The following is a 22,381-nucleotide window of genomic DNA, read 5'->3' as shown; positions in this document are numbered from 1 at the left end:
GCCAGGCCAGAGTCCAACATTTTAAACAAATAGCCATTGAACACCAATGAGGTCATGGATTCACCGCCAGGCAAAGAGCTTCAACCACTTGTCGGCTCGGTACAAACCCATTCTGAGTGAGAGAGAGACAGGGGACAAAACCCACAGAGGAGTGTAAAGACTGAGTAAAAGAACAGGGTGAGTTTTGTTGTGGATACATCGGAACTTTACAAGAAAAGAAACGTGGGAAAAATTATCCTGGACTTTTTTATATGGATTCTTGGCCTGCTGTTGGCCAGTTGAATGCTGAGTTGTTGTTCCAGCAGCACAACACCACACACACACACACACACACACAGAGGCTGGATTTTTTGGTCAAGCCAAAAGCTGATCTGCATCCACCAATCCTGGACTAAACAGAGCAGCTGAGCCCTGTTAAGCACCGAATACAAGCTCCCAGGCAACTCCTCTCAGTTCTCTGTTACTACAGAAATGTCTCAGCAACACAATATCATCTTACTCTGTCTTTTCACCGTCTTCATCACATCACTGGTGCTGGGTGAGTACTCTAATCATCTTTTTTTTCTAGTCATTTTCATGCTATTACAGCACATTTTTCAAGTATGAAAGGATGAGATTGACCTTGTGTTTAAAGTGTACAGTTGTTACAATTAAAGCCGCTCATTGATATGATTAGTGTTTGTAACAGTTAATTTCTCAATTACAAATTAGAACATCTGACCTGATGTTGTTTCGTCCATTAAAATATTGTTGAATCAAAATGTTTCTGTCACCAAAGTGGTTAGCGTGGACAAATCTTAGGATCATTTGCTCCTCGCCACAGATTGAGTCATGTCCAACAAAGAGTTGCGGGGGCATTGTTGTCGTCACAGTGATTGTTTTACTTTTTTTGTAGTGCTTTTCAAAGGTGAACTGTCCCATTTTGCTGACAATTGATTTTCCTTTTTTTAGTCTTTGTAGTTTTTTTGAGTGTCTTTTTTGGCTGTTTTGTGTTTCTTCATAGTTTTTATGCATTTGTCTGAAGATGTTTGTGTTTCTTTGAAATCCTTAGTAATTTTTCCTGTCATCATGTTTTCGCCTGTGATTGTGTCTCTTTGTCGTACTTTAGCATCCCTTAGTGGTCTTTTTGTGTTGCTTCATGGACTTTTTCAGATTGAAAACCCGACAGTATACCGCCAAAAACAGAGGCGCTGATTGTCAGCAGGCAATGAAGGCAACTGCTTGGGGCCCCAAGCCGGCAGGGGTCACCTGAGGGCTGACAAACTTTAAACCACAGCAGTGGCTGAAACTGTGAAAAACTTTGCAATGACAGTTGGAAACCTCCCTAAGGGGGCCCCATCTGACAGCACTTGTAGCTCTGAGTTGCTCTGAGAGTTGTAGCTCTGCTAAGCGTTGCATGAAAACCAAATTTTGTCCATGAAAGTTTTTGAAGGATAAAGTCAAGAGTAAGCATCGACTGGCAGAAATACCAGTGATGAATGCTGGTTGGAGGGGCCCCAGTGAATTTTTCCAAGGGTCCCAGCAGACTCTAGAAGCACTTGTGTGTCTTTGTCATACTTAAGCATCCCCTAGTGGTTGTTTTTGTGTTGCTTCATTGACTTTCAGCATGACCAGACAGTCATGCTAAAAAGAGACACCTTTTTAGTCCCCCTGTGACCCATTGGGCCTCTAAGCCTGTCATAAAAGGATTAGTGCAAGTAAATGTTCAGCTGATAAGAGGAAGATTTAATAGATTGTCCTTTTACGTCCTACTTTACCGTGCTATCATCTGGGTCACTGAACACAAGTTGGACTTTGATGTCTTGACACCCACACCAGCCCAGTGAATATGTTTCTCTAATTGCTCAGGCTTAGAAAATAATTCGACAGATGAGGAGTGTGCTGACCTGAACAACACCACCTGGCAGGAGTACCGTCAGCGCAGTGTCAAACTGCAGGTTCAGTACCTGCTGCTGACCAGGAGAAACCTGGACTGTGCACAAACGTTCACTCAGCAGTCTCTTACAGAAACAGAGCAGCCGTCTTACTTCAACATCTCCCGTCCCACAAAGGTCATCGTCCACGGGTACAGGTGAGGAAGAGGAGGGACATTTCCATCCCTGTAGAATGATTGATTCCTTCAACCTCCCATCAGCCTTAAACTACTTCTTTCATCACGATCTTCCTGACTCAGTTCTGTGTCCCTTTAACCCCCCTCAGGGCTCTGGGCAGTAAGCCGTCCTGGGTGAAGGATCTGGCTGTGGCCCTGCTCCGGGCTCAGGATGTGAACGTGGTGGTGGTGGACTGGATCTACGGCGCCTCATTCGCCTACAACCTGGTGGTGGAAAACTACAAGGAGGTGGCTGTGCAGATCTCTGTTCTCATAAACCAGATGCAGGTCAGACACTCAGAGGACATCTATGTTACATCTTTAATTATTTCAGAACTCTTTGAGGATTTTGGTACAAAGGATTTGAATCTATTTGTATATGGAGGAAAAGCTATATTACCCCAAAACATCTGTGCAACCAGATTTAACAAACTGGTCAAATAACTTTAAAATCTGTTGCTTTTCAGGAGTTCGCCACACTCTTATTTTACCCTTTAAACAAAACAAAGATTCAGTCGAGGACCTTGTGCAAGTTTCAGGTGAAATTTAAAAGTTTTTCAATCTCTCTCACCTCACAGACAAATGGCTGCAAACTGGAGTCCTTCCACTTCATCGGGATCAGTCTTGGGGCTCATGTCGCTGGATTTGTGGGGACTCTGTTTGAAGGGAAGATTGGAAGAATCACAGGTAAATCTGGAGCATCAAGCAATGTAAAAGACTCTCCTGCAGGCTGGAAAAGCAGGTCGAGTTGATTTTGAGACACTGACCCTTAATCCTACTTTTTCCTTTTTTCCTTTGTTGTGTGAATAAAAACATATTTAGTTGCTATAATATTTTGGTTTCTTGAGCAGATCTCAGCCCTTCAACACATGTGCTCCATTTTAGATAAAAGACGAGTTACCTTTACAAATGAAACACTCCAAACTAAGAAGGAGAGCTTATCAAATATTGTTAAATATTTGTAAAATAAAATGCTCGTCTACAGAACAGCAGGTCAGACAGTGAAGGTATCCGGAGTCTCTCGGAGCCTGAGTGTGCTTCAGAGCGACCTTGAGAGATAAGCCGAGCTCTTCAAAGGACAACAACACTTTGATAAGAGCCATGTGGAGACGCTCAGTCACCAGAAACACAATGCAGCACTGTTCACTTGTTTATATCGGGTGCTTCTGTCTGAGAGGGGAGGCTGGTGCAAGTTTGAAAATAATTCAGAGGAGCCTGCAGCTGCAGACCGGACTTTGTCGAAAGAAATGGAAAACTTAAAAAAAATTGGATTAACTTAAACAAGAAACACTTATTACTGCGTCAAATAAATCAATATGACTATACGTTATTTATCTCAGTTAAACTTATTTTAATTAAAAACATGTAACCCAGATAAATTCAATTAGGAGGAAGTGACAAGAAAGAGAAAGTTAGTATTACGTTATAAAAGAAAAGTACTCTTAAAGGTCACATATTCTCCTCCTCTTCAACTAGCTTAAATAAGTCTCAGATCTCCTCAAAACATGTGTGAAGTTTCTTGTTCTAATTCCACTCTGATCCTGTATTTGATCATGCCTATAAACCCCTCTATTTCAGCCCTGCTCAGAACAGGCTGTTTCTGTGTCTGTACCTTTAAATGTAAATGAGCTGTGTCTGACCACGCCCCCTCTCTGGAAGGGCTTGAGTGTACTCGGGCTTTCTCGCTCCATGCCCTATTTAACACCTAGCTGTGGGAGTGTCACCCACCTGGGGGAGGGGTTACTGCCCTTTGTGATGTCATGAAGGGAATATCTCCAAACAGCCTGTTTGAGCAGACATTTTCTGAAAAGTGGAGCAGGCAAAAGACGGAGAGGATGGACTCTTCTCATATTTGAGAACTGCTTCTCAACACTTCTCTTATCACAGCACAGGAGATGAATAATACTCAGATATAATGGTAATGGATGAAGACCTTTATCTATTGACATTGTTTATTCCTAAAGAACTGTTGTACATTTTAACAAAGTTTCCCGTGCCCTTGTCTTCCAGCTCTGGATCCTGCTGGTCCCATGTTTAAAGGAGCCGACACCTTCGACCGTCTGGACCCCTCTGATGCTCTGTTTGTCGATGCCATCCACACAGACTCTGACTGTGAGAAAACTTTAGCTCAACAAAATATCATGCATATCATATCGTATTGTATCGAATATACAATACAATATGATATAATATCAAATGATGAGTGATGCATTTTTCTTCACTGAGGCATAAAGACATTTTGTCAAGGTTGAGGAGCGATGAAGCAGATTGGTTGCACAAGTCAGCTAAGTTTCTTTATATCAAGACTATGTACACCTTTTCAAAAAACTGAATTACACAAACTTTCACTTGAAGCAAGAGCGTTATAATGGATGAACCTTCGCTCATTTACATTCAGTGGATTTCCTGTCATATGGGGGAGAGAACCTTTGGCTTCATACAGCTCAATAATCAGCGCGATATCCACAAATATAGGGACCTTTCAGGCGGGTCTGTAACCGTCTCAACAAGGTTTTTCTGTATGTTTCCCCCCCACACACACATACAGCCCATGCTTCTTAAATTTACATGTAAGCCTTTTATTTACTTGACTTTATATACTGATAGATCAGCAGAGACTGGGCAGATATTTGCTATTTAAACTGCAGCTTTTCTTCATTCTTTTGCAATTAGAACAGCAAATACAAGCCTTATCAATTACTTCAAAAGTTCATGAACAAAGGAACATGGGAGCATAGACTCTCCGAGTTGGTCAGATGAAACCTTTGGATCATTAAAGCTTATGTTGGCACACTTTAAATAAAACTGTTGTGTAACTGACTGTTTGCTGGGTTTATTTTTCCCTGAAGTAAGATCATAATGATATACAAGCTTGTTTTGTCAGCTCACTTTGAAAGCCGCTGACTCATCCTGGGAAAATCCAGCCTGCAATCATTTTAAATTGTGGCTTCTGTTTGGCTAACATCCATGTTTAACCCATCAATTTCATGCAAATACTTCAGCAAGGTTGTTAAAAGATGGCCTAAAGTATTTTTTTAAACAGGGTTTAGTGATCGCATGTACAATGGATAAATATAAGTCTCAAAGCTCCCTGGGTTAATAGGTGTTTTTTGGATTTAAAAGCACTACATCAGCGATAAAATGATGACAGTATTTAATATTCTTCTTCTGCTTCAGATTTTGGCATCTCCATCCCTGTCGGCCATGTGGACTTCTTTCTGAACGGGGGAAAAGATCAGACTGGATGTGCCCGCTCCAGGTTTGCTTCAAGTAAGTCCAGCACCCACAAATACAATTTGCAGCTTCCAGATTGTGTCTGTGTGTGTGTGTGTGTGTGTGTGTGTGTGTGTGTGTGTGTGTGTGTGTGTGTGTGTGTGTGTGTGTGTGTGTGTGTGTGTGTGTGTGTGTTTAAAGTTGGCTCAAATAAAGCTCTGGCTACTGTCATACAGATATGATTAAAATGACACATCAATAATTTTAAATATCTTAATTTTTGAAAAGTGTAGCCTCCAGACCTTTGGCCCCTTTAGTGTCTGTGTGTTGTCAGTTCTTGTCTACTTCCCAGTGTACGGCTATGTGATCTGTGACCACATGAGGGCGCTGCACGTCTACATGAGCGCGCTGAGCGGCTCGTGCCCGCTGATTGGGATCCCCTGCTCCAGTTATGAGGACTTCCTAAAGGGAAACTGTTTGGACTGTGACATCTTCAAGGGCACATGTCCAACTATAGGTAAGGAAACACCTGAGGACACACACCTCGAACTGAAGAGTAATGTGTTTTGTTATGCATCTTTTATAAAATGTTTGCACAAAAGATAAGGGTGTGTCTGAATTAGTTTGGGAGGTAGACGTGTTCACAGTTAATGTGTGTCTTTTCATATCAAATACATCTCTTACTAGGCTATTTAAAAACGCTTTACATTTAAATACAGTTTTCTGCCCGTAATGCTGCGAAAATGTTACTCACTGAGTAACTATGAACTTCTTCCACCAGTTATTAAATTTGAGTTACTTTTACTTTAGGAGTCTTTTTCTACGTTTATTTGCAGCTATAAAAACTTACACCAAAATATAGTAGGACTACAGAAGAATAAATTTAAAAAAACTATGGCCGTCAGCATTAATAATCGTGATTAATTAAGGTTGGAAACTAATGCTTTAAACATGTTAAACTATTAATTGCATGCTATTTTGTGTCTCATAGGCCCCTTTAGAGTCACCCTGTAGTCATGGTGATGTAAAAGGACTCCGCTGTGTCTATGAATGTTTCATTTAACTTAAAAAAAACACTCTCAGAAAGCTCAGCTGACGAGTCCAAAGTAATATTCACCTTATGCCATATCTGTTACCTGTTTTCATTTTAATTATTGATCTGTAATGAGTGACTGTATTTTTTCATTACATCAAATAACAAGAGACAGCGTGGCACCAGTAGCCTAGTGGTTAGAGCATGTGCCCCATGTACGGAAGCTGAAGTCGGAGGTTCGAGTCTTACCTGTGGCTCTGGTCCCACATGTCTTTCCGTGCTTTCTCTCTCTCCTGATTTCAGCCTCTATCCACTGACCTATATCTATAGGTATAAAAAGCCCCAAAATAAACCTTTAAAATTAAAACACTACACATTCAATAATCTAAAATTTAAGAAGAAAGAATACAATAATATAAATCAAGCAGCTTGTGTTTGCTCTCTGTTTAGCTTCTGTCTCACCAGCAGATATGTTCGGCATCCATTGCTGCAGGCCTGGTCCCATCTCACAACAGCTTCTGGAAACTTCTTATCATTTCAACCCCCGATACACCAACGCACACTGATATAGCTCCACAGTTAATGTGCATGAGAGCCCTTTGATTTGTGACGCATGTGCAGAAGAACTAAAGGATGACCCTAATCATCTACATGTGTGTTGTGTGTGTGTTGTTGTTGTTGTTGTTGTGTGTCTGTGTGTGTGTTTCAGGTTTATCAGAAAACAGTGGGATAACAGTATCTCCAATCCCCAAAGAGCAGAGGCTGTTCCTCCTCACGTCTTCTTCGACACCTTTCTGCGGTCAGTGTCTGGATGTCTAAGATGTTCTTGAGAAAATGTGTGATTTTAAAGTTTAGGTGTACAATGTGGAGAAATGTGCATCTCGCTACAGGCTGAGTTAGTTTGTCTCGCCAACCTTTCCCATAACAACCTGTGAACTAATTTTCTATTAACTTGAAATATGTTTACCGGGAAACCTCAAAGGATGTTACGTCATGTGCCCTGCAGATCTTAAGCTCTCCTTAAGTAGTAACATCAAGCTCCTCTAGCTAACATGACAAATGATTGGTGCCCAGTAGCCTATACAACACAAAAGTCCATTTCAAAGCACAAGAAAGGACATTTTGTGAAGTCTTTCAGGCCAAGAATGACATTAAAGTGATGTCTTTTATTGCACTAGAATGAACTACGCTAAATGTAGCACAGTTTAGTTACTAGCTTTGTTACAAGATAGTTACCAGCTAGCTGCAAATTAATATTAGTTTTTGCACATAGCCGCTCTTCTAGTACTTCAGGGGTAGTTAAATAATTTGTCTACTGTCAGGGGAAAACTAAGGTATTCAATTTATGTTTAATTAGCTAACCGTAGTTTACTAATCTAGAATTATTGCTAGCTAGCTAAGACAGTTTGTAAATTCATTTTAACATCTAGGCCTATGTTTGTTACAACACAAGATATTATTTAAGCCATATAGCTTGTCATAGTTTATAGCAAGCTTGCTAAGCTGATTGTATACAAACGTTTTGGCTTGCAAAATATAATCTAAGAGGAAATTATTGTTGCTAGCTAGCTTGACGAAATTTGTCGCCTACTAATGTGATCCAGGTGTTGGTTTTAGTTTAGAGTAAGGACGGTAGGAAAGATGTGTTTCTGAGTGCTTATCATGGTTTCGTTTTTGTCACTTATTAATGCAAAGTCAGACTTCAGACTGCACATACATTTTATTTTGCCTTACCTTCCTTTGAGAAGATTTTTTTTTTTTTTAAGTAAGTACTTCATTATACTTTATTTTTTAATATTTTGTTCCTCTGCGCAGCTCATCACATCCTGCTGCGGCTGGAGGTTTCTCCTCTGGATAAGAGCGCTGAGGTCGAGGTGACACTGAGGACGGAGAGCCTCAGGAAAGAACAGAGACTCAGACTGTAGGTACCAAAAGTAACGTCAACGTACAATCTTTGTTATGGTGTATACATTTAAAAGGTTTGGTCACATTGGTGAATTTAACTTTGTTTAGAAATGAATGAAAAACAACACTTTTACAGTAAAGTATTTTTACTTATCCTGATTTATTTTATGTGATGTATAGGTCACCGACAGACAGCAGGTTTTCCTCTTTCTTTCTTATCAATGTTTTTGTCGATTTATCTTAATGTGTGTCTAACTTGCAAAAAAAAACCTACTTCTTTACTCACAGCGTGCAAGCATTATGTCTGATGCATATGTTTTACATACTTATTAATAACCTGCCTATGGTAACCTATTTTGATCCTTCACTAATCCCAGCTAAAAAATGTGTGCCATAACTGTATCACTTTTTCCTAATGTTTACCAGCTACACCTGTCCCTTTAATCCCCAAATATGAGGACATTTTGTTATTGTACTCCCAAAACCAATCCCAAAATCAAAACTATCACCATCAATTAGAAATTTAAGAGGAGCTAAATTGAGGATTTCAGCATTATTTTTGACTCCCTCTGTATAGTCCCACTGGCTGGCAGCCTTACCTCATATTTATTATTTCTCTCTCTTTGTTTAACCTAAAAAAAGCTGAGCAAACAGATTCTATTTCAAGAGAAGATTTACTGTACGGTGCTCCACTGTAAAGGCCCGGCCAGGTGCAGCCTACAGCTGCAGGAAATGTGCCCATGCGGAGGTTTACTTCAGTTCAGGAGGGCGTATAACACTTTTTTTCATCTGTTTGTTTGCTCACTTTATTGCAAGATTGCAAAAACTATTATTGCAAACCTTATTAGCTCATGTGCTAGCTTGTTGATAAAAATGATGTGAGATGTAGCAGTCAGTCTGTCGCAGCGCTCTGTTCAACACAGGAGGTAATAACTGTCCTCTGTGATGAATGTTGTTTAGCTATAAGTGTGTCTGTCTGTCTTGTGTTTTCTGACATGCTATGTGTGTATGTTTTGTTTTCAGTCGGACAGATACGACGATGTACAGGACGGTGTTGACTCACCCGCTGCCTCTGTGTGAGATCCAAACCATTGAGCTGAAGAACACCGGAGCTTTCTACAGGCAGGGAGACATCCACGTCAAGTCTGTGTGTGTCTCTGAGTTCCCCTCCAACAGGTGCATTATCTGAATATGATGAACACACACACACACACACACACACACACACACACACACACACACACACTGCTCTCTGTTTAATTTCCCACACAGACTCCTGTGAGATATTATGTGTCTGTAAACTGTAAATCATTTACAGGTTTTGGAAACCAAACAGCCTCCAGGCCTGTTTCTCTTGAGCCGCCTCATAAAAAGATGAAATACACAAGCTACAGATCAAGAACAGTTTGTCATTTGTGTTCTTGTCTGCATGGCGGACTGAGTAACAGCAACAATATTTATTTTTATGAATGGGAAACGAAGCAAAACTCCAATGTTTTGCACTCCTTGCAGTGACATTTTATTAGTTTTTTATCTAGTTACAATTTTTTTTTTTACAGTAATTAAAATTACTGTACAAGCATTTTCTTGCTGATTCTGTTCCTGTATTTTTGAGCTGTTGTAACAACCACATTTTCCCAGAATGGGGGATCAATTAAATGTTTCTAATCTTTTGTTAAAGTTACAAATTTGTAACTGTTCTTGTTTCAGGCAAGATGTGCCGCTGTGTGTGAACAACTTCCACATCAGACGAGGAGCTCCGTGGTTTCATGACTTTGTGCAGGTGTGCGACTACTAATAAAGACACGACACTGACAAAAGAAACACTCTATGGTGAAGTCCTCAACAAGCAGTCAGTTTTCAACACCTCTTTCAATGTCAGTGAAGATGATCAGAGATTCAAATCTCAGCCGGTGAAGCCAAAGAAATACGTTTTATTTTTCAGATGAAGCTTACATTTTTACACTAACAAACCCACCGCAGTCTAGATTTACTTCACTGTTAAGTTAATATGCTGCCCAACTGACTTCCTATAACACCATACCATCAGTCAGATACAGTCATGTATGTCATGCATCTAGAGTTTGTTTTTAGTCTTGTCCTTTGTTTTTCTTCTTTGACAACTTTTTTCTATGACATAGTTTAAGGATGTTTCAGGTGAAAGTGTTTTTTCAATGTAGCGCTGCTGAATTCAGTTTGTCGTTTAAAGCAAAGCAATAAACCTGCTCACTGTGCTTTTCTTCGTCTGCTGAAACTATATGATATCATTTGTTTGTCAGATTCTGGGATAAATCTTTCTCAAAGCAAAACTTCAGCAAAAACGGAACAAAACAAAAAAATGCCGCTCATCAAAAGAAACCGGAAACACGTTGATGGGAACCACTTTGATATTTTTATGTCACAGACAAGAAGAAAGAAAATTTGTTAATGTTTGATCAGGTTGTTTTGGGGGTCATGTGAGATATAAGAAGGAGGAAAAAGTCAAAGAAAACAAACTACACGTCCACTGCACACACTCAGTTTATGGAGAAATCTTGGCCCCATTGAAATATTTTAAACAATTTGGATTTTGTACATTTCAATCTCATTTCACTCAAAAAGAAGTAAATAACAGGCAATGAATGTATTTCACAGTATACAGGTGTGTATTAAACTCTCAATCAAAAATGTACAAAAAACATGATCTACAGGCATCTAACATTTCCCCAAAGATGTAAAAGAGTGTCTGACTAATGAAGAAAGTGTCATGCTGAAATTTTTTTTACATTTTGGACATATTCTGTGACTGTAAGTAACAAGGTGAAGGTTGTCCTCAGTGGTGACTTGACTTACTTTTGGCAGACCTTTAACGTCATATTATACATCTGGAAGTTACAATATCTGTCTTTAATTGGACAGATGTTTCTCCATGACAACGACAACAACAGAAACACATCATAGAAATGTGAGTTCATATCTGATTAACTAAATGAAGTGAGTTCCCCGATCCTTCAGAGAAAGAAACTGATTTTTTGAGGCAGATCACAGTTTCTTGAGGTGGCCAAAAGGTTGATTAAAGGCTTTATAATCGTAAATTTGGCCTTTTGATTTGCCCTTATTTCAGTTTATAAAGTGGCAAATATTGGCTCCTTGTACTGATTTATTAATCATATCGTAATGGCTTTCCTTTTACAAAAAACAAATGTAAATAAAGAATAGAAAGAGGCCATGTCAAAGAGGAGATGAACTCAGGTGAGAACAGGGAGAGACACACAGATCACAGGTGACATGTGAGACATTCATACTGCTAAGCTGTAAATAATAAAGTAGTTAAAGTGTTTCCAGGAGAGACTGTCCTCACAGTTTGGGAGTGTCGGTGGGAGCCAGCGGCGCTCTGCCTCTCTGGAAACGAGGTGGAACATGTCTGTCGCTGTCATCTCCTGCGGAGTCAACAAGGACACTTCAGTTAGGAGGCAGTTTGGAGTGTGTTCACGCTGACGTCCTGATTACATGACAGGTAATGATACAAGTTAGATCTGCTCTGCCAATTAAATCTGTGTTGGAACTGAAATGTGTTTTTCTACACTAGCGAGAAGATATATTGAACAAGTGAAACGAGCCCAAAGAAGTTTAAATTTATCAAACAACTTGAGCTGGAAGTTGTCATTTTACTAATTCACACTTGAGTCATGTCATGTCATAATTTAAATTTCATATATTATGCAAAATACACTTTGTATTTTGTAAACTAATATGTGTCCCTAGTCTGTCTACAAACCCCCCAATGATGAGAAAAGTCCATCCTCTCCGTCTTTTGCCTGCTCCACTTTTCAGTAAATGTGTGCTCAAACAGGCCGTTTGGAGATTTCTTCTCCAGAAGGTCTTTATGATACTTCAATGTTTGTAGCTAAAGTACATATCATAGACCAAAAAGGGTGATTAAATGCTTTTCACGTATACTTCAGGCCACCCCTCAATGCCTCAGTTGGGCCACCCCAGTCAAAAAGTCTGGACACGCCCCTGTCTATGAAGTAGCATTACACTCTAGTCTAAAGTGTGAGGTTCTAGTTAAAGTGATGTTATTTTACACCACCTGTTAAGTTGTGCTACTACTGTCTGTGATAGACTTTACAGCCCCCCCTGCAACCCAAACCCTGCACTGACCCCACCACCATCCAGCTATGAAATTTGACCCTCCACTCCTGATTGGTCGAGGGCTGATTTTGGGACGGTCAGAGTGCGGGCGGGGCTGAGGAGGGGATGAAGGAATTTACAGACACACTGCTTACAGGGTGGGCACATTGGATTAATAACATGGCACTGCATTTATTTGGACATCCCCTAAATTACCAGGCCGTAATCCTTATCAGATAAAAAAAAAAAAAAAAAAAAAAAAAAACAGCTGCCGTCGGGCTCAATGTCGAACCCCTACACAGGACACACATACAAATTACAGCAGCATGCTGGACCTCATCAGCTGTCTGAAACAACAACCAAGAAACGCAGCACTCATTTGGTGCTATAGTGCTTTTCCCCTTTAATTTAACTCTGCTACTGTAGCAAAGATGACTGCAAGCTTATGAGAAGCAGAGCCAAAGCAAACAGATTCAGAGCAGCTGGCAGGGAGTTTAAATCTTAAAATATTGAGTGGAAATAGACTAATAATCCACATAACTCAACGATGAAGAGCCTGGGAGGAAAATAATTTAAATCTACAAATAGTTTGGTAGTTCCCTGAAAGCTTTGGAATTACACTGATTAACCACTTTTGATTTGTTTGTGCAAAATGCAGGCAGAATTAAGAGCAGATTGTGGATATAAAATAAACAAACAAAAACAAACCAGAAAAGTTAATTACATAACAGCTAAGGCTGGAACATGTTTTCAGCCTGGGAACAAGACAAAAACTGCTCATATTTTATTTTCTCTGGCAGATGAGGTTTGGATCCCCTCGTATTCAAACACATTTTCATATGACCTGAATCGTGTAAGGTCAATCTTAAACATCGGTCTAATATGGAGCAGGTTGAAGTGCAGTTGAGGCATTTTCTTAAACAATGGAGATGGCTGCAGGCATTTCTTCTTTGTTGAAAACAATGGACTGTAGTTGTCTTAAGGTGCAACGTCCATTAGTTATGTTAAACTGGATTAAGAAATGGATGTGGGAAACAAGGCCGTCCATAAGGGGGGGAATAGGGGAAAGCAGCTGGGCCCCGTGGAGGTCATCGAAAACATGGTCCTTCTAAGATTGAAGCAAAAGTTAAACCCCCTCTTTTAAATGTTTTTGTAATGTTAACTTCATGGGGTAGGGGTAGGGGTAGGGCCCACTGAATTTAAGTGTTACGCCAGTAATAATAAACTGTGTATTTTCATGCCGAGACCTGCACAACATTTGTGAAGCTAAAAATGAAAAGAGAAGAAAAAGAGCATTTGAGCTCAACAATAACTTGTTAACAAACTTTTTTAATTCAGCTCTGAAGGCCAATGGCAGTGAGGACGAGGAGGCTAATGCCACTGATCCAACACGCATGAGTTAATATTATAAAATTGAATTTGACGAGGGCCCGTTCACTGGGCCTTTAAGGGGCACAGCCATTTCAGGGCCTGATGGGAAGCCTGTGTCCAAAACCACATACTTTCTTACTATTCATACTTAATTTGACGCCACACTGAGTGCGACAAATGCCCTGATGTATACTAGATTGGCCAGATTTTTTTAAGTATGATGAGGGAGCACACTTGTCATACTAAACCGCCCCACAATGCATTGCAGCTATCCAATTGTGAAGCTCACCAGCAAGCCAATAGTGGCATTCAAATAAAAGTACCAGTACTGTAATACATGCATACTTGATGACGACTTTTGTTCTAAATGAGAGTCCTATATTACATCCTTTCTTAATTTACTGATGCCCAGCCCTGCTCTCTCCTGTCAAAAAGCCGGGTTAGTTAGAAATGTGCACTGCAAGCCTTCCATGCACACACAGCACCCCCCTCTGCCCAGGTGCGGTACTTACACGTAGCTTAAGTGGTGACCCAGTGTGTTAGCTCCAGCACCCTGCCCCCTCTACCTCATATAATCCCTCTCACTGCCATAATCCGTTAAGGAGCCCGCCACATCAGCAAAGTCCTCCAGGACCAGGCTGGTAGAGTCCTCACCAGAGGGCAGGTCCGGGTCTGATGCCCACGGGTGCTGGTGACGGTCATGCTGGGGGGCCTTGGTGTCATCCTGGGTGGTCTTTCTTGGTCCCTGAGGCTGAAACTGAACTGGATCCAACGTGTGGTAGGCTGGTGCTGGATCGTCGCCCTGCTGCTCCTTGTTGAAGCCGCTGTCGCTGCCACTGCCGCCCTCGCTGCCCTGCGAGGAGGGGACCAGCACGTGGTAGAGGCTGGGCAGGCGGATGTCTAGCAGCACGCCGGTCTTGATGTAGAGCTTGTTGTTGAGGTTGTAGAGCTTCTCGGCGAGGTCGTAGCCCAGCATGAGGGAGAAGAGACGAGCGATGTAGCGCTCCTTTGATATCAGCATGTACAGACGACGGCGACGCCAAGAGATGTAGCGGGAGTCTTCTTCCGCTGTTAGGGTCACCTGTGGAGTATGAGTGAAGGGAATACTTAAATATTGATGATTTGAAGTTTCTCACTAGTCGTGTCAATTATTTAAGTTAGTCCATTTTGTTTGATTTGTGGGTGAGCTGTGTTCCCTCAACACTGTGTTCCCTCAGCCCTTTGTTCCCTCAACACTGTGTTTCCTCAGCTCTATGTTTCCTCAGCTCTATGTTCCCTCAGCTCTATGTTCCCTCAGCCCTTTGTTCCCTCAATACTGTGTTTCCTCAGCTCTATGTTCCCTTAGCTCTATGTTCCCTCAGCTCTATGTTCCCTCAGCCCTTTGTTCCCTCAACACTATAGCCGTTTTCACATATGCACTCCGGATAATATCTAGATAATTGCAGGAGGACCGCTCCAATGCTATGTGTAATCCAATGGAATGAAAACATCAACAGAAGAGAGGAGAACAACATACTGACGAACAGAAAACATAATGCAGCCGTTTAACTACATGCACGGAGATCGTAGTGGTCTCGTGCAGACACTTTAGGCAGTCACTGTATATAAACGTCACTCGGGTCCCATTGGCTCGAATTGAAATCTCCGGAGTATATGCTGCTGCGTTCTCACATCAGCTCACTCGGACTTTCTGCGGATAAAATACTCGGGGTCTGGCCGGAGAAACTCCGGGTAAAGTCTGCGCAAAAAATGCGGCTGTTTGCGTTCACACATAAAGCCTCTCCGGGTAGCCAAATCTCCGGAGTTTTTTCAGGAGATTTCCGTGTGTGAAAAGGGTTTATGTCCCCTCAGCCCTGTGTCCTCTCAGCCCTATGTTCCCTCAGCCCTATGTCCCCTCAGCCCTATGTCCCCTCAGCCCTATGTTCCCTCTACCCTATGTCCCCTCAGTCCTATGTTCCCTCTACCCTATGTCCCCTCAGCCCTATGTCCCCTCAGCCCTATGTCCCCTCAGCCCTATGTTCCCTCTACCCTATGTCCCCTCAGCCCTATGTCCCCTCAGCCCTATGTTCCCTCTACCCTATGTCCCCTCAGCCCTATGTCCCCTCAGCCCTATGTTCCCTCTACCCTATGTCCCCTCAGTCCTATGTTCCCTCAGCCCTCAGTTTATTACTTGCCTCACTTTCGTCACCTCCTTGTTCAGTTGAGTTGAAAATTTTCTTGAGCAAATGATTTGCTTTCATTGCTTTGATTTCAGGGTGTAACAACATGTTATGTGCATTATAGAAGATCCAGCCCAGATGCTGGGGGAATGCAGGCATGAGAAAACATCGGGCTGAGGGAATATAGGGCCTTATTTGGGGGGGGGGGATTCTCGAGGGAACATCTGGATGAGGGAACATAGGGCCTGATTTTGATGTTGGGGAAATTTCATAGAAATGACGGAACATGGGCCTGAGGGAACATATAGGGATGACCCCATGTGGTTAGCGTAGCTTAGCATAAGGATTACAGGATTACACAAGCATTAACAGGTAGTAGTGCTAGTGCTGCCAAAGTTTAAACAGTCACTTCCAACTTTGGACTACTTTCTCCTGTTCAGCTGATCACTCTGATGAAGAGTCCGATAAAAGACAACTTGAGACCAGAGAGTGGTTTTCTTTTCCAGTTACACCATTTCGTTTGGCTCTTACAGTTTCCTGGAACACTTGGGACTTTTAACCTTGCAGTCACTTATTCAACTCTCCCGAAAATGGACTGCATGTCGAGTCTCATACCTGAAACTGTCCCTCCTCATTTGGTCTCAGAGACTCCCACTCCGGAGAGTCGAGGAACTGGTGGCGTTGGATGTAGTGCAGGAACTGACCCTCCAGAGATACGTTGATCCTAAAGAGAGAGAGAGAGAGAGATAAAGGGTCAAAAAGAGAGACTGGGATTAAGAAGTGATGATGAGAGAGAGAAAGAGCCGGAGGTCACTCTGCAGAGCCAGGCCGAAGAAATTCTCATCCAATTGAAGATTTGCATACAAACATCATCTTTAAAATAATTAGCTAAACCAAGATTCCTTTTTATGTCAGGATTCCTGCTGCACTGAAAAGTTATCGTTTCAAACATCAGGAGAGGTTTGATTAGAAATAGAATAACTTCCGCAGATTGAGATAACCCAGCACTCTGAACACTAAATCCTTCAATGGATTACGTCAAAAGAGTCGGCTTTCCAGGAAATAGTTCTTAAAAAAAGCTTCTATTCCGAGATTCATCTGAAGAAAAGCAAGAAGCTTATTGTACAGCAGATTTGCCAATAACAAAGGATAAAACCAAGACAGATAATGAGAAGTTTAATCATCAGACACTATAAACTGATCCAACAAAGACATTTAAAGATAGATGACAAATCTACTAGAGCATTAGTTGATAATAGAGCTTCTCTTTGCAGCATTTTAAAAACTCACAGTCTTTATTTAGACCCTTCATAACTCTGGGTGTAAATTAGCAGCTATTTCTCTGCATGCTGTAGTGTTAATTCTCCTGTACAGCACTTCACACTATCAGAAGCAGGGGTTTCCACTGGAGAGCACCGTGCTAAAAATGTCACGGTACAGCTGGTGCTCTGCTTTGTGGCACACACGGCAAAGGAAACAACATTTAGACACCCTTGTCTTTGCTTTACATGCAGGGTAAAGTCTCCTTGAATTCTAAAGGCCAAAGAATATAACAGTATGTAAGACATTCATTTGCTTCCAACTTTGAGGCAATAGTTTGAGGAAGGCTGTTCTTCTCTTTAATGATAATAAACACGGGGAGAATAACAAATGTCTGAGGGAATGGGCTTCTGAGTTTGGTGTTGCTTTGACTGACTCTAACACCTCCTGAATGAGCTTGAAGGCCGACTCTGAGCCAGACCTTAAAGCCCCATGTCAGTTTTTGACCTCTAAAGTTTGTGAGGCACATTGATGCGTTGTCCATTTCTATAAACAATCAAAGGTTCAAACATAGGTAAACTTGTAATTAGTGGACATCTGAGCAGCATGTAATATCTACTATAAGTAAAAGAAGTAATCACAGGTTTTAAAAATAATCACATCATATAAACATCTTCTATTTGATATCTCACTTAAGCTGGCTAAACACTACATGATTTAAGGTGCGGCCCTGATCCTGATCAAGTCCGGGCTCCTATTCCAGATTGGGCTGCCTCAGACACAATAGTAGCCAATGAGAGCGAGCAGACCAGGAAGCGTCACCAACCGGATGTCGCATACTTTTACAGCTCACACACATGGCAGCTGATATGTTTCCAGGTGGAATATTGAGAAAAAAAAAGGCCAGATTGTGGAACCATGGCAACGACATAAGTGCCTTTATAATGTCTCATTCAAGACATACCACAATAGGGCCGCCTGGGAAAAGGCTCTTGTGTCTATTGAATCGCCACTGTGTAATTGTGTGATACAGACGGCATTGTCTCGTGGTCTGGACAAATCATCGACTGTGTGTGTTTGGAGGATTATAATGTTAAAAATTTGTTGAAACTGTTCTTATGTCGGTAGTCTCCCACCTTTTTTTTTAATCGGTTAAGACTTTAAAAATCGTCTTGTGTGCATCCAGCTTAAAATAAACAAATCAATTTGCATCAAAATGTACTGTCAATAAGTAATGAAAAAATTTAAAAGCATCATAAAGGTTGCAGACTTTTAGGATTAATTTCTTTATATAATACATCATAACCTTTTAGCTGATCTGAAATGTTACTACGAGCCAAGGCTGGACAATAAATGTGGTTGAGTAGAAAACACAAAAATTTAGTAGAGTAAATATAAAAATCAGCATAAAGTTTGTCAAATTGTGTTTGAGCCATTTGGTATTGTTTAAATCTGTAATAGGAAATATGTTATTACATGTTTAAAGCACTACTGTGAAAACGTAGTTGACTAACCACTGATGCTTTTCCTATAATTATGAAGATGTACTTTATAAGTTTGTCAGACAGTTACAGAAGTAAACATTTTAAAGCTGTGGGGAAAAAAAATCACAAGCTTTATGTCTGTTGTTCTGACGTTGGCTCGTCCAGGAGTTGTCATCTGCCAACATTTACTTTAAGTTAAAAGCAGCAGTCGGTGCCTGCTCCCGTCCCGACTACAGAGATATCATTGAACCAGCTGGCAGCGTGCAGGGGGGACGGCACAGTCGTGAGTCACAGACAAAAATACTTTGTTTACAACATTTCTCTTGTGTCGGCTCCAGGACTGTGAAATGTAATGCAGCTCTACTCTGAGGATGTTTGGATGAAGAGGATTCGCTTCCTGTTACACTTACAGGCTGCCAACAGCATGAAAGAGTCAGAAATAGGAACACAGATCAGCAGGCGTCGGTTAAAATGGGAGCTTTCCTGAAAACAATGGGTGTTCTTCTTTAACTACATGAGGAAATTAAACCAACACCACACATTATAACGAGATACTAATGTGACTAAATCCTGCAGAAAACATGCAACTGGCTGTGTGCTATTGGGATAATGCCAAACTATAAACATGCTAAGCTAGCAGCTACTGCACAAACTGAAGTATTTAGCAGGCTTCTTATTAGAGACCACAACAAATGTAAATGAGAGTTAATATTGAGTTTATATCTGTTCAATGGCCACAAATGCAACTACAATTGAATGCTCATGTCTGCTACATGTCTGGGTAAAGACCTGCTAGCTGACTGTCGTTTTGCTCTTGCACTTTGAAATGCCTTGTTGCTGAAATGTGCTACTATATAAATAAACATGACTTGACTCTGTCATCTAGCCTGTGGACCAGCGGTTCGGCAGGCTCATGTTTTTTTCGCACGGCACATGCATCACGTAATATAACTAATTCCACTAAACCATAAAGACTTCATCCAAAGATGGATTAAATGACAGCTTCCCAAAAAGGAAGCCAAAACGTCTCCATCAACTCCTACTGGCCAGCCACAGTAAAGGTCATAAAGCCCGCCGTCTCCATGTTAACAGATGGGACAAGGGTCACACTAGAAAATCAAAACATAAACACATCAAATACATTCTTCTAAAACATGGTTTCTGTCATTATAGTTAGTTCTTATAATGTTGATTCATGCCAGACAGTGTTCATTTTTCTGAGTCGTTTAGTTTGATGCTATGATTGACAGCTCTGTTGATGAATGCAGGAGGAACGGTGACACACTGTGAGAGTCCAGACAACAGTCACTGATCTTTCTATAACCGTGAGTGTCTGCTTCAAACTGACACGAGAATCTGTTCTGCTGTGGACTGTACTGACCTGAGGGATCTTCGCCGTTTAGTTTGTAAATGAAACGTGCGCTTCCATTAGCAGAAGAATATGACGGCTCCAACAGCCAATCTCTGCCATGCAGATTCTGGGTCCACTTGATGTCACCAGCACAAGATGCCAGCGTCTGTCCCCTGGGGTATTTTAGCTTCAGTTTTGCACAACAAGAGGCGGTGGAGACGTGTCGTCCGTTTGTGTGTACAGTTAAGGTAACAACAGGTTATTTAATAAGGGACTGGTTTATGACAGTGACTGAACAAAGGACCAAGATGGCTGCTGCTGCTGACGGTAAGTGTTGGCTTTTACATCAAACGAATCAGAACTAGAAGCTTTATAAACCGCACGTTGTAACTGTGCTGTAGCCTTCAAGCCAAAAGCTATAAGGCATTATTTTTCAACTGATTATCTAAAGCGGCTCGGTGCATTGTGCTCTGCGCTCTTTGATAACATTGCTGGGAAATTAAAAATGAACCTGGAGGCTCAACGTTCGATTGGATTCATGAAAAGGTTACGATAAATCTGGGATTTGTTGTGTTTTAAGCTTGTTTTAAAAACTTGTAAAAACACAATATATCCGATCCGTCATTGCAGGGTTCAAGCAAATCTTTCAGTGTGGTGTTACCACTTTAGGTCAAGTGTGTTAGTTATCGGGGTGGGAATCGCATGGGGTCACACATAATACTATACCTGATACTTGGCCGACGATAACAACATACAGTGACTTAATAAATTAACTAAAGAAAGTAAAATGCCCATAAATGTGCAGGATTCATTTCCTTACTGCGGCAGCAAAGAAGCATGAAGTAGGAACTTGATGAGGCAATTTGGTGAGAAATCTGTTCACAACACATTATTTATAAATTGCCATATCGATATTTGGTGCTAGCGATTCGATAGTTGAATGCAGGAGTTAGGACGAAAGGCATATGGCTGTACTGATGTGTTTTCACAGCCCTTGTTAGTCGCATTCTGTGTTGAGAATCTTTGTGGTTTGCATTATTTGCTATAGAGTGAAGATGTTCACACACGGCCCACCTCCCAGACAGCAGAAAGGAGAGCTGGTCGATTGATGTCTTTCCCTCCACTGCGTACGTCTCTCCCGCCTTCAGCTCCACCACCCTGTTCTCAAAGGCACCCGCGATGTCCTTGAACACCTGGACGGGGACGCCCAGCGGCAGGTACACCGCCTGGTAGAGGGAGGACAGCTCCTCCCTGGGTATGCCCTCCTGCTGCAGCCGGCAGAGGAGGTGGCAGATCTGAGCCAGGCAGGCCAGCAGCAGGAGCAGGTTCCAGGTGAAGACGTCCAGGCCGCACATGGTGATCCAGCCCCACACGGTCAAGCACAGGAAGGCTGGGGTGAGGAAGCCGAAGATGAAGAGGCACCCGTAGGCCCCGCTGCCTCCCATGTAGCCAAGGAAGACCATGGTGTTTCCCAAGTGGTAGATGGCTCCCTCTGTGTTGTTGGTCCAGCCATCGCAAAGAGGAGCAAAGAACAAGCTGTCCAGAAGAGTCGAGTTTTCTGTGCTCATGTTTAAAACAACAAGCTGAAAAGAGGCTCCTGAAGAATGGCCAAAAAAAATATCCAAATGAAACTTGGACCTATTTCTGTCCGAGCAACACTAACAACAAGATGTTTTGTTTGAATGAAATCCTGATTAAAAATAAACAGCCAAAGTCGATCAAAAAATGTCAGAGGTAAATATTTGTTCCCTTGGCCTGCAGCTGAAAATTCTTCAATATGAAGAAGTTCTCACGGCTCTGTTTGTTTTAGAAACACAGCTGGAATGGGGCTCTTCTTCTTCTCTCATTATGCGTCCCCTTCCTCCCTCTCTCTCTCTGTCTCTTTCTCTGTCTCTCTCTCTCTCTCTCTCTCCCCTCTGGCTTGTCGCACCTTCTGTCCCCTCTGAGTCTTCTTGTCGAGTGCACTTTTCTGCCTTTTCTCTCAGCCACCAACTGACCGGCCTGCACTGTGGAGCCAACAGCTGGAGGAGCGGGGATAAGGGAGGGGGGCGTCGATAGAGCCCTAGAAGGATAACCATGTTTGGAATTGAAACCCAAGGAGGAGAGAGTGGTGGACAGAAAGCAGGCCTGCTACTTAACATAACGGAAAGCGAGAGAGAGTGCGAGAGAGAGAGAGAGGCAGGAAACGGGAGGGAGGAGAGGGACTATCACAAATATCTTGAAAAGTGTCACACATTCAAAAAAGTTTCTGCACAGCAACAACAAAGTTCTTTCTCTAACCAAACCTGTCGGAGTCAAGTTTACTCACAGGAGGGCAGATTAGACGGTGCATATTTAGAGCCACAGACGGCGCAGGTCAGATTTCAGGTATAAACACCCTCCAACAGCACTCCAGCTTCACAT

At 41.8% G+C, this 22,381-nt stretch overlaps 2 protein-coding genes across 6 annotated transcripts; one reads left to right on the top strand and one right to left on the bottom strand.

Moving 5' to 3' along the window:
* Positions 1–43: 43 nt before the first annotated feature.
* pla1a (phospholipase A1 member A) lies at positions 44–10,474 on the top strand. 4 transcript variants are annotated; one of them, XM_020632032.3, is made up of 12 exons: positions 44–538; positions 1,849–2,071; positions 2,200–2,377; positions 2,668–2,776; positions 4,100–4,201; positions 5,267–5,359; positions 5,637–5,819; positions 7,045–7,134; positions 8,151–8,256; positions 8,421–8,438; positions 9,264–9,416; positions 9,951–10,474. In XM_020632032.3, the coding sequence occupies exons 1-12, from the start codon at positions 472–474 to the stop codon at positions 10,036–10,038; spliced, it is 1,410 nt and encodes a 469-aa protein (XP_020487688.2). In that variant the 5' UTR covers positions 44–471; the 3' UTR covers positions 10,039–10,474. The 4 variants fall into 4 exon arrangements, with proteins under 4 accessions (XP_020487688.2, XP_020487690.2, XP_020487689.2 ...); XM_020632033.3 differs by having other exon boundaries at positions 46–538; positions 5,655–5,819; XM_020632034.3 differs by lacking the exon at positions 8,421–8,438 and having other exon boundaries at positions 45–538.
* Positions 10,475–10,742: 268 nt separating this feature from the next.
* On the bottom strand, positions 10,743–22,006 carry popdc2 (popeye domain containing 2). 2 transcript variants are annotated; one of them, XM_020632012.3, is made up of 4 exons: positions 21,053–22,006; positions 16,499–16,607; positions 14,379–14,805; positions 10,743–11,659 (listed from the first exon to the last, which is right to left on the bottom strand). In XM_020632012.3, the coding sequence occupies exons 1-4, from the start codon at positions 21,544–21,546 to the stop codon at positions 11,577–11,579; spliced, it is 1,113 nt and encodes a 370-aa protein (XP_020487668.2). In that variant the 5' UTR covers positions 21,547–22,006; the 3' UTR covers positions 10,743–11,576. The 2 variants fall into 2 exon arrangements, with proteins under 2 accessions (XP_020487668.2, XP_065818302.1); XM_065962230.1 differs by having other exon boundaries at positions 14,237–14,805; positions 21,053–21,999.
* Between the last annotated feature and the right edge of the window lie 375 nt (positions 22,007–22,381).

Source organism: Labrus bergylta, chromosome 13 (genome assembly GCF_963930695.1).
Source record: "Labrus bergylta chromosome 13, fLabBer1.1, whole genome shotgun sequence".
In the NCBI taxonomy this organism is placed as follows: domain Eukaryota; kingdom Metazoa; phylum Chordata; class Actinopteri; order Labriformes; family Labridae; genus Labrus; species Labrus bergylta.
Note: the sequence above shows the minus strand (reverse complement) of the source record. Positions and strands in the feature narration are given on the sequence as shown.